Consider the following 12,717-nt stretch of genomic DNA (forward strand, 5'->3'; position numbering starts at 1 on the left):
GCTGGGTTCTCAAAGTGCTGGATCCCCTTTGGCATGCAGGAAGTGGTTGAAGTGGATTATTACAATGTGCACTGATTAACCATAGGAAACCCAAAGAACACTCACTTCTTTTTCCGGCGAATGGCTGTGTATGTCACGCTAGCAACAAACAGAACTGCAAGAACTCCTGTGACAATCGCGAGACCAAACGCTGTCCTTTGGAGAGCCAATGTCCTCTGTGTCTCTGCTCCTGATAAAATATCAGATGGTTTTTAATTGTCTGATTATTAAGAGGCTGTTCTTGCTGGTCCTGGGTCCCTGGGAAGTTTTCCATCCAGGCTCTGGTGAATATTAATTATGGAAATGAAATGTACATTTAACCCAAGAAAGTGCTCACTGTAGAGAAACCTTGTAGGGCAAGTCGTTGAAAGCCGATTTACTAAACGACCTATTTGCCAAATGACCCATTTTCCTAATGACCACTTTGCCAAGTGACCAATTTGCTAAAAAGCCAATTTGCTGAAAATCAGTTGGTGGGACATTTTGTTTATCAATAACTGATGACAGTCAAAGACCTTACCCCAGGCTCCCAATGGGCTATGGGACAGGGGAGGGGCCAAATAGTTGTAGCAAAACTCTAAAACTTAAAAAAAAAAAAGCCTTAATAATTTGGTGAATTGTCATTCATTTAATTAGATTCCTACAAAATGGCCTGCTTCCTGTAAGTTCACAAGAAGATTGTGGGCAGTAGCTTAGAAAAAGGAAAAAGGGTGTCCTTTGTACTCTGTTCTAATTGAGCATAGTTAAAACGTTTTAAGTATAATAAATCACCGAGCAGCATCTAAGTCTCTCTCTGCAGAAGAAAAGCTGGCCAGTGTTTGCAAACAACTGAATTCTCAGAGATGATTCCATTCTTCCTTTATATCATCCAGATTTAAGATTTTGAAGTCTTAAGAATTAGCAACTTTATTTACAGGAACCATCTCCTTTCCCCTTTTTTCAGCAGTGAGTGGAATAGTAAGGCTTCATTCCTCCCCTGTGAACAGCTTTCTTCCAGGCACCAGCAAGGACTAAGTTGCTGAAGGAAGGCTGCTTTTCTGTATCTAGAAGGGGCACCAAGGGACAGACTGCATGCGATTTCTGAGAATCAGAAGGATTATTGCTTGATGTTTTCTGTGGAGAGCCTTCCTTTTGCCCCAAAGGCACTATATGAAATGCTGCCAACATGTGGAGGGATTCCCTACTTCCTCCTCTATCTGTTTAGAGCTGCTGCTATCTTGCCCTGGGGGCACTGAAGCTGCCAGGGAAACAGGATTATTCTGCCACCCCCACCCCCGCCTTTTGATTCTTTTCTCAGGACAGAACACACTATCAATTTTCTGTTGGTTGATTTTGTATCTCACCTGGCTGCTGGTCATATGAGTCCACAAGCATTTCCTGGGTGACTGCCAGGGAGCCATTGTGGGGTTCAGGGGTAAGCCCCAGGAGCTTACACATGAGTGGGTAGATGTGGATGCTGTCAAAAGGCTCAGCTAGGTGATTCTTCTTGAAATCTGGCCCAAAAGCTCTGAATATGGTCTTCATGTCCATGTGGACATTATCAAAGCCATGATCTCCTTTGTTGAAATATATTATAAATCGCTGAAAAATAATAACAAAAAAGCCATTTTAGATTCCAATCTCCTGAAAGAAAACTGTCCCTTGTTGTCATGCTTGTCAGATCCATGAAATCTTTGAAAATTTAAATGACAAGGAAGGACCCTGCTCTAAAGTGCCAAAAAGAAGAGCAAGGAATGAAAGATCTTTAAAGAAAGAGAATAAAGAAAGCATACCCATTAGACACAGCAAGAAGATAATACTGACAATAATAATAAGCTCAGACATAGTGCCTCCGGTGATGGCCTCATGTGCTTTGCAAGCTCCTCAATCCTGAAGAGAGAAGAGTAACAACTACTTCACTGTGCACATCAAAGCAGGCAGGTGGATGGGGATCTGAGAAGTATACTCAGTGAGAGGCATTTTCTTCTGCCTTATGGTCAGTTCAGAAGGTTCCCTATTCCCTCAAACCTGGTTGGTTATGTTGGGAATGTGAGTATTGCATTAAATCCCTTCACATCACTCTCAACTTGTTACATCATGAACCAGGCTTACAAAGAGGCCAGTGACTGTAGAATCTCTTCTTGGCAAGACCTTAGCTTTGGGCACACATCCTCAGTAATCTGGGCCGTGTGAGTGATAGCAAAATATCAATAAATTGTTGCATTTTACTGTGACTATTTCCGCCAACATTAAACAATAACCTTAAGAGTTTTCCCATACCTGTTATACTCTGAATTTGTAGCAATACAAGAGTATACAGATTGCAGACATGATTATAATGTTCAGCTCCTGTCCGTAGCCTAGGACAAGCGTTCTTCAAGCTATACGTGGGATGCTCTTCTGTCATGTGATGTTTAGATATCACCTAAACTTTGTTCTGCCATGAATTATTGGTTGGTAGTTTACAAAAACCAGACTACCTTACTTATGTCTTACAATTAGCCTTGATTTTGGTATTTTCTTCTTTAGATTTGCTTATTTTTTCATAACAGCTTTGTTGAGATACAATTTGTATACCATACAATGTACCATTTAAAATGCACAATTTGATGATTTTTAAATTTTTCTCAGAGTTGTGCAACTATCACCACAATCAGTTTTGGAACATTCATTACCCCAAAAAGAAACCCTGTATCCTTCAGCAGTCACTCCTCATTTTCCCCCAACATCTCCCCGCCTGCTCTAGACAACCACCAATCTGTGTCCTGTCTCTATAGATTTGCCTATTCTAGACATTTCATTTAAATAGAATCATACAATATGTAGTCCTTTGTATTTAATTTCTTTCAGTGATCATAGTATTCTCAAGGTTCATTCAAGTTATAGCATGTATCAGTACTTTGTTCCTTTAATGGCAACATAATATTCCATTGTATGGATATACTATATTTCATTTATCCATTTATCAAATGATGGGTAATTGGGTTGTTTTCACTTGGTTATTATGAATAATGCTGCTATGAGCATTTGTGTATATTTTTGTTTGTGAACAGGGTTGCTTATTATTATTATTATTATTTTTTTTGATTTGTGCAAAGGGGAACCAGCAGTTTTTTTTTTTTTTTTTTGGTGAATCTACTGGTGATCTGTGCATAATGATCAAGCACACAGGCTTGGGTTCAAACTTCAGCCTTATACTTCTAATCCCAAATCACTTCTCTCTAGCTTTGGTTTATTCCTCATTAAAATGGGGGAGATAAGAATATCTTTAGGGGCTGGGAAAACAAAAAATGAAATAACTAATGTTAAAATTTTAGTACAGCACTGGACAGTGCCTTGGTCAGGGAGGGATGTTTTTTTGCATAGTGGTGACATAGGACAGGGTTGTTGGTTGGGATGTGGGGTTAGGGGTGGGGAACACTTAGGAAGCAGTGGATTACAAATTATGTTTTAATTTTTTTCAGAACTGTTTCTCTCTAGAGGCTGTCTCCCAGACCCAAGATGACTTTATTCATTTTAGAATCAACTCACCCCATTGATGTTATAACCAGAGTCGGCATACATTACGATTGGCAGGACCCGCTTGTGTTTAGCAAAATGGAAGCGTTCTGGGAATTCCTCCTTCTTGTACACATTGAGGTGAGGGTGTGCATTCTTCAGCGCTTGGTAAACGGCTTCCTCTTGCCCTGGTTTGGGCAGGAGCATCCCAAAGCCACCATAGTCCACGATATCAAACTTGACCAAGTCCCTGAACTTGATGTAGTCAGTCAAGAGGATCTCAGTGACGTTGGGCTTCTTTTTTACTGTGGTCATGCCGTGGTCTGATGTGATGATGACATTGAGGTGATTGGTCAAGCTGTGTCTTTCAATGGCTTCCACCAGGTACCCGATGGTTCTGTCGATTTGCTGAATAATCACCCTTCTGTTCTCCGTCTCAGGCCCAAATTTGTGTCCCGTGTTATCTGGCTCTCCATAGTACAGAGTCACAAAGTCAAAGTCTTCCTTAGTGAACCAGTTCATGACAATATCGATGTTCTCCCTCCACTCTGTCTCGTTGCTGTCTGGGTGAGTGTAAGACTCCAACAGGAACCGCTGGACAGCCTCCCCTTTGTACTTTGCACCTCCTCCAGGATAGTGGAATGATGCTGTCTTCTTCCCCTGCAAGCACAAGAAGAAAATTCTGTCAGGGCTGTTTCTCATATCTTTTTCATAATAAGTAAAACCTGACTTGTTGATGTTTCTGCCCTAGTCCAGAATCATAGAGAACATGTGAACTTTGGAGTCAGATGGTGTTGGACTTCATTCCTGGCTTCACCAGGATCTCATCGAATCTATAACACCATTAGTTGCAAGACATGCTATTATTTTATGTGGCTACTAGAAGAAAAATGCTGCCAGTTAAACCATGACACTCCACTGATTGTAAGATGTACTCCAACTTCAGAGATGGCAAGATGAAGAAAAAGTTCCTTGGAATGGAGGAAAAATGATACTTTCTATGTTGGTGATGGTGAGTGAATTCTTTAATTTCTTAAGCTTCAGTGTTTCTACATGTAAAATGCCAAAAAGTTGATATTATTTTTGTGAGGATTAAGCCAGATAACTTTAAGATAAAGTGGTGGGGATTGTGTTTTGGCATGTGATAGGCACTCTTTTCTTTGCCTCCAGGTAAAGGAAACCACCAGTCTTCCCTGATGTGTGTACTGAACACTTAATATGTTTGCCTGCCTAGCACCCACTCCCCCTCTGCTGGTTCAGAGAACCCTGACTTCCCCTAGAGACTATGCCCTTGCTTCATGGCTGGTTTGGGATGTGTTGTTTACACATCAGGCTCCAGAGGTGGGATGTGGTTGTGGCCTGGCCAATCAGAGGACACTGCATCCACTGGCCACAGAAATTGGTTCAGCCTTGGGCCCATGTCCCAGTCAGAGCCAAAGAGATTTGATCTTGAGAGTTTTGGAGAGGAGGAGTAAGGGCTAGAGGAAAGCTTGGGACCAGAAATCAGGTTGTTTTAACAACACACATGATTTCAAAGTAATGGAAATATTCTTAAATGATCCCCCCAGCAGAAAGGTGGCTGTTGACAAAATTTGGTAAAATTGTTAGGAAAAAAAATAATTTTATGTTTGCTCACCAATGAGTTAACAATGAGATGGACACATCTCACTAAATAAGTCCTGCTGTTGTAAAGCAGCTCCTTAGCCAGGACATGGAACATAGTAGGGGCTCAATGGATTTTTCGTTTAATGAATGAATGACCTGCTTATTTGGGGAGCAAGTACTTTCCTTTGCCTCAGCAAAGCTATTAACTTGAAGGCTGTACTGTGACACTTCCTCTATCATCCAAGATTTGGATGTTCTGAAAAACATAAAAGTTCATTGGTTTTAGTAGAACCAAGGATGGTGTTGGTGTCACTATGTTGATTTGGTATGGGGAATAAATGACCAGGAGGAATTTGGGGATAATGGCACCTGGACTGTGGCTATTTGGTCAATAAATAAGCAGAAAAGTATAACCAAGAGTAATGACAAAACTTCCAATGTACTGTTTGAGAGAGAAAAGCAGGAAAGCAATTTGAAAGTTGTAGGGGACGCTGTTGGTTTTCTACCTAGATCCCCTTATTGGGCCAGTGCACTCACATTCACTTCAGCTGCTCCATGTTCTGGAAAATTACCTTCAGCCAAGTGGCCAAATCTTGCCTCACCTGGGAAGGTGTTCCGTACTGCTCCTTCACTCCCAGCTGCCTCTGGCCAGTGATTGACTGATGGGAGGACAAAAGACCAGCTTCCTTGCCTCAGGTTGGGATAGCATGGGGGTGCAATTCATGCTCCAGAGCTGTCTGTGGGATTAGGCTGAAGCTGGTCTCTAACTGCAACCACAACTCACTTATCTTCTTCAATCCCTGCCCAGTCAGTTTCCCTCACTCCCATCTCCTGAGAACTCTCCCTCAATGCCTTATATGCACCAAATACCTGCCTCAGGCTCTGCTTTTAGGAAACTTGAAATAAGATATAAATCTTTTTTTTTTTTTAAAGATTTTCATTTATTTGTTTGAGAGAGAGAGAGAGAGTGTGAGCACAAGCAGGCCAAGGGGCAGAGGAAGAGGGAGAAACACACTTCCCACTGAGCAGGGAGCCCAACATGGGGCTCAATCCCAGGACCCTGGGATCATGACCTGAGCTGAAGGCAGACGCTCAACCAATGGAGCCACCTAAGCACCCAAAGATAGAGGTCTTAATACAAAGTATTCTTTTCAGGGCTCCAGAAGCTCTGCTATCCATTGCTATAGGTGAAATATTGTGCCCTCTGCCCCCCAGCTTCATTTTCTATCATGTGATTTAGTTTTATTTTCTCTAAAGCACTTTACCCAATCTGAAATTATATTAATATGTTTCTTGTTTACTGTCTATTTCCCTCCCTTAGAATGTGAGTTCCATGAGATCAGGGGCCATGTTGATTTTATTGACCACCGTTTTCCTGGGATCTAGAACAGGCCTGGCTCAGTGTAGGTGGTAATTGTTGGTTAAATACATGTTGAATGAATGCATGAATCACATCTCCTTTTGTGGGTTCAAAACCCATCCTATTCTCACTCCTGATTAACTTATGGAAATAGTTACAGAAGCTCTTTCTTTCTTGGGTTCTAACATCTTATTTGTAATCTCTTCAGGCAACACATTTTCATTTCTGATAATAGAATTTCTATGGTTGTTTTAACTTGCAAATCCTCTAATATTTATTTATTGCATTTCTGATTGGCATTACTCATAATTCTCAGTTTTTAGCGGTGGTACTTTGTTTAACTTACATATAAATTGACTTTGCTCTGAAGTATGGAATTGGCTGGAGGGATAAAACTTTCAACATTTTGTAGAACATAGTTTGACTGGCTATTTTATTATCTAGAATAAGCTGACATTGACATTATGAGGGACTTAGGCAGCTCTGCATATCCAGTTGACTTTTTGATGTTTGCATGTTAAATCTCAGATGTTCTCAACTTGAAATTGTTTTCTTGTGCTGTATTCTCAACACACACCTTCTTTAAAGATATCTCAAGCTGTAGTCTTAGGAAACTGTGGTTTTTTTTCACTTTGCCCCATAGGGATTTTAAGAGTTATACTGTTCCATGAAAGAAGCTCCGGAGAGAAATTATGCTTGAGTGCGTGTATACACACCTCCCCCCCCCCACGACTCTGTTTATTTGGGACCCGTGATAATCAAAAGTGCTATTTTCAACAAATACTTCTTAGAAATAATCTGAGCACTTAATTGGATGCAAAAGAGTGGGTATTTACTATTCTACCCTTTAATTAGCATAATCAGTGTTTCCAGTAGCAATAGCAATTGGAAAATCGCTGGTTTTATTAGGTTCATTATTCTCCCTTAGTGTAGTGTTGCATCAATGTGGCTATTACTCTTAAGTTGCTTTTTTAAAAATAAGAGTTGGTACTTCCTATAGGCAAAATCCTTGGGTTTTTTTACAGAGTCCACCAAACTCCTCAGAACTAATCATTAGAACAGAAGTTTCAGTTTGGTTTTGCATTTTGTCTGATCTCTTCCTTTAGGACAGAGTGAATGTCACAAGGAGCACATGTTTTAGGAAGGCCCTCGAACATTTCATCATGGTTGTGCTTTGGTGGGAAGTATGTATGGTTTAGGGAAAGAAGTTAGTTCCTCCTTCTAGGAAGTGATTGGGTGGAAAGAGATGGATTCCATGTATGTGAAATTCAGAAGTCAAGGTTGATTCTGAGTGTTTTCATTGCTTTTCTGTGCTCCAGAGGAGTCACTGAACAGAAGGAGCCAGATGGCCAAGATTCTATTTTCTCCCCCTCCCACACCCTTTCAGAGGTCAGATTATTATTCTTAGAACCTTTATGATGCATAATAAAGACATGGTTTGGGCCAATATTGGGATGAAATATCTTATTATTAATGCTCTAGGCAGAAGCAGCTGGCACCACCTAGCTCACAGCTCTTCCAAGTTTGGAAGCTATTGTCTGGGAGACTTGGCTTACAGTGAAAACCGTAGCTGCCCTCCTCACCCTTTCTCCAAATCCCCTCCTGGTTGTAGCCTACCATGGTCCTGATACAGACTCTTGGCAGCCATGGGCATCTCACTCAGATCATCCCCTGCCATTTCACTCCTTAATATGCTCTATAGCTCCTCCATAGAGAGGTGAAACATGCCCCTAGGTTATTATTTATTATTTTTTTTATTATGTTCAGTTAGCCACTGTATAGTACATCATTAGTTTTTGATATAGTGTTCAATGATTCATTAGTTACATATAACACCCAGTGCCCTCCTTAATATCTCCTTAATACCCTTAATACCCATCACCCTGTTGCCCCTTCCCCCCACCCTGCCCCTAGGTTTTTATGGTTTTCCTGGGCCTTAAAGTCATGGCTGCCTGCCTTTCTCTGAGGATTAGGACTTCTGAACTTGGTGAACCACTTCAGCCATTAATCATGTTCAGTTATCAGGCATGCTCATTTAAAATCTGAGCTTGCTCTAAATGGAGCCTCTCCGTTCATACCCTGACCATTAGTGAAGTCCTGCTGGAGTGTGGATATGTTCTTGGACTGTGAATAATGTACTCAAAGGTGGCCAGGAATCCCATCTTTTAGGCATCATCCACAAGGCATGTCAATTCTTATGTATCTTAATGGACTCTGGCAGCATTAATGTCATGGAAGGAAAACATTTTAGTCCTATTAAAGGTGAATGCATCAATCTTCACAAAGCCCTCCTGGAAGATACTCAGGAGAAGGATGGATTTTCTCAGTGATGGATACAGGTCAGGCCACTCCCCTATAGTCCTGCCTGGTAATATAAATAAGCCCCTGAATGACATTTAGGGCCAGTTGGTATGCTGTTACTGGGGGGCTGATCTGGGGCCACAGGTTTGCTCTGATTGCAGCAGCTTTCCTGCCAACTCCTCGAGGAGCTGGCCAATGGCCCTGTCCCATGGCAGGAGATGTCAATGGTAGAATGAGATATACCAGCTTGACTTTCACTTGCCAAACTCATGGCGTGTTGTCAGTAGTCTGGCCCTCCACCAGATCCTGTTTTTGCACAACCACATATGAATTCAGCAAAGAGGAAGAACACTCTGATTCTGAATTGAGCAGGAGACAATGTCTTGAAAATAAATGGCAATGAGACAAGAACCATGAATAAGAAAAACTATAGGAAAGAATGCTACCAGAAGCTTCATGCCAATGAACAAATACCATAGCAAGAGACTAGAGAGGCCCTGGGTTCTGAACAGTGAATTAATGAAGACTGCCTAGACCTCCCTAGCAGCAAGGCAAATACGTGATTCATTATGAAATCCACGGTTAAATGTTTTGGCCAAGGAAGTAATATTATGTTATGGTTAAGAGTTAAGAGTTGCTGAACCCAGAGTGAGTTCAAATCTTAGCTTTGCCTCTTGCTAGCTTTGTGACTTTTGAGAAATTATGGCACTGCTCTGTTAGGTGGGCATGATCGTAACACCCACCTAAGAACTGTCATAAATTAATAAATGTAAAGCACTTAAATCAGTACTAGGCACATAGAAGGTGTTATGCATGGTATTTTCTTGGGGGGACAGAATTTATTTGCATGGTCTCTGCCTCAAAGTTAAAAAAATGTGACAGAAGAGGAAGGAATCTAGAGCCCAACAGTTAAGGGAAAAATGAAGCTGAGGTAGAGTCATTGACAACCCCCTGTGATTCATTTAGAGCTATGTTGTCCAATATAGTAGCCCTTAACCACATGTGGTATTTAGATTTAAACTGAAATTAATAAAAATTAAATGCAGTTGGGCACCTGGGTGGCTCAGTCAATTAAGCGTCTGCCTTCAGCTCAGGTCATGATCCCAGGGTCCTGGGATCCAGTCCTGCATCGGGCTCCCTGCTTAGGGTGGAGCCTGCTTCTTCCTCTGCCTCTGCTGATCCCCCTGCTTGTTCTCTCTCTCTCTCGCAAAAATAAATAAAATCTTAAAAAAAAATTAAATGCAATTAAAAATTTGGTCCCTCAGTCTCACTAGTCACATTTCAAGGGCTCAGTAACCACATGTGGCTAGTGGCTTCCATGCTGGACAGTGCACAGCAGAGCATGTCTATCATCAAAGAAAGTTCCATTGGATAGTTCTGGCTTTAGAGCTGTAGTGACCAGCTGAAGTGCTAAAATGATTCAGACTCCTTTAATGACTAATAGTTTTTGAACATTTAGTTTTCAGCATATTACATGCATTACCTCAGTTAAACTTCCCAATGGGCTTAAGAAGCAGGGACTTTGGGGCGCCTGGGTGGCTCAGTTGGTTGGGCAACTGCCTTCAGCTCAGGTCATGATCCTGGAGTCCCGGGATCGAGTCCCGCATCGGGCTCCCTGCTCAGCGAGGAGCCTGCTTCTCCCTCTGACCCTCCCCCCTCTCATGTACTCTCTCTCATTCTCGCTCTCTCAAATAAATAAATAAATCTTTAAAAAAAAAAAAGAAACAGGGACTCTGATAAAACTTCATTTTATGGGTGTGGCAAATCAGGCACAGAAAGGAGGGTTTTGCCCAAGGTCACGCAGCTGGAGAAAGGTGGAGCTAGCCAGATCCTGCTCCAGGAGTCTAAGTCCACAGCCTGCGTGCTGAGCTGCAACAGTACCACCTTGTAGCATGACACACCCAGTGTATGTTGGAGCACAGAGATGAAGCTCCAGTGCCAAGGGGATCTTTGGAGCAAAGGTTGGTGTCTTGGGGAAGACGAGGAGGTTCTACTCCGAAGTGAAGACTGTGAAGCTGATTAAGAAAATACAAAGCTGACAGCAGTTTTGGGGCTAGGACTTAAACATGCAGCTCTGATTTCTGCCTTTTTGAAGGAATAGTAAGTGGCCACTGGAATCCTTTCAAGTGAATGTTCTCAGAGCTTTTCATGATCTGAAGATTCATTAAATGGTCAACTTCATTCTTAAGGGCTTTTATGCTTACGTCTGAGGCAAGTGTATAAACAGATATTTATGAAAAAGCTGCTGAGTTCAGACCGTATGGTGAGCCCTGGAGGTGCAATCATGATTAAGCCAGACTCTGTGCTCAGAGACTCATCCATCGATAATGGCTAAATGCATATTTCATTTTATACTTATATCAAATCTATTAAATAAGCACATAATCATTATTCCCATTACACATTTAGGGAAACATGTTTAGAGAAGTTAAGTCACTTTCTCAAGGTCACAGCTTCTGACCCCCATCCTACATGCTGAGGAATGAGAGGCGATGTCCCTGGAAGCCAACCCAGGGTTTCTGATAGTACCTGTCTCTGGGCTGTGATCCAGAGGGGGAGAACACCATTGTCCCACCACTCAGTCTTATTCTGTGTTGTTTTGAAGGAGAACTTCCATTTTGTCTCAGTATTAAACATCATGTTGTGAATGACTCCGTGATCTTCAATCCAGCGACCTTGGGAATGAAGGAGGGAAGGTACTGATAAGTTCTACAAATGGATACTGCCAGGGGCATCAAAGTGATCTTAAGACCTCCCCCAATATTCTTCTGGTTGGCCTACTTCTTCTGGGGGATTGTTGCTCCAGGTGGCTACCCTGGGGCTTCAGACTTGGTTTTCTGGAGGTGCAAACGTTGGTATGCATGAAGGAAGGGCTAATTTCTTCTCACAACTGCCAAATTGGATCTGCTCCCTGGAACAGACCTCACAGTCCTGGAGGAAGCTGGGATTGGCTGTGGAGGGAAGGCAGGGCATGGGGAGGCCAGGTTACTTGGGCTCTTCTGTGTCCAGAAAGTAAGAGCCTGGAATTTGGATATTTCCTGTGGGACAACTTTCCTTATCTTCTGCTTGTGATGATCTGATTAAATATTGAATATCCAGTGGGCCCAATTCTTGGCAGACATCCAGGGTTTTTCCTAGGACTCTCATGCTGTTTGAGGAAAACAATGGAATCAGGAAGGATTTCTAGACATAAATGGGTATAGACATATTTCTCTCTACTTCAAGAAGGAAGGCAGATGTTGGGGAATGTGATTAAGCTAGATTATTCTTGAAAACATAAGAATTGAACCAGATATAGAAAAAACCTGTGATCTTACATTGTACCAGGGAAAAGGGGATGCATGTTGGGGGGCAGTCTAAAGAGTGAACCAAAAGATCCAAGGGGACGGATGAGTACACTTCCTTACCTGCTGGGACAGAAATCTCTGGGTGACCCTACTGATTATAAGATAGTGATGATTTCTCCTATTTCCAAGTTAAATCAAGGCAGGACATTCTGTGACTAGAACTTGATGGTCATGGGAACCAAGAAGGGAAAGCTCTCCACTGGCTCAGAATCATTGCCAGGCTGCTGGTGGGTAAAGCCCCCTAGGATGGCCAAGGCTTTCAGCTGGGAAGAAGCAAAAACAGTTGTTGCTTTATTGTTTCTGCCTTGTAGGTAGACCACGCTTAGGGGCACTGGAAAGAAGTTGTGCTGCTGTCAGGGATTGGGGCTTTGGGGTCAAGATTCCTGGTCAGGGATCAAATTAGATGGTTAACAGCGGAAGAGCATGGACCTAGAGTCCAAGAGAGCTGGGTACCAACCCCGACTCAGCTTCTGAACATGCTAGGTGAACTTGAATAAGCCCTTAACCTGCCTGGCCTTGGTTGCCTGAACAATAGCAGGTATGGGTTGTGTGATGAAATCATGGCGCATATTTACTGTTTTGTCAGAA

At 42.2% G+C, this 12,717-nt stretch overlaps 1 protein-coding gene across 1 annotated transcript in view; it reads right to left on the minus strand.

The window, feature by feature from the left end:
- LOC110587824 (ectonucleotide pyrophosphatase/phosphodiesterase family member 7-like) overlaps nucleotides 1-12,717 on the minus strand; it is a 30,493-nt gene that overhangs the window by 1,764 nt on the left and 16,012 nt on the right. The window contains exons 2-5 of the mRNA XM_021698016.1: nucleotides 11,312-11,457; nucleotides 3,550-4,176; nucleotides 1,383-1,620; nucleotides 106-166 (exon numbers count right to left, since the gene is read on the minus strand). Coding sequence (XP_021553691.1) covers nucleotides 106-166; nucleotides 1,383-1,620; nucleotides 3,550-4,176; nucleotides 11,312-11,457 — 1,072 coding nt within the window. The remainder of the gene's footprint in view (nucleotides 1-105; nucleotides 167-1,382; nucleotides 1,621-3,549; nucleotides 4,177-11,311; nucleotides 11,458-12,717) is intronic.

The sequence above is a fragment of the Neomonachus schauinslandi genome, chromosome 5 (assembly GCF_002201575.2).
Source record: "Neomonachus schauinslandi chromosome 5, ASM220157v2, whole genome shotgun sequence".
In the NCBI taxonomy this organism is placed as follows: domain Eukaryota; kingdom Metazoa; phylum Chordata; class Mammalia; order Carnivora; family Phocidae; genus Neomonachus; species Neomonachus schauinslandi.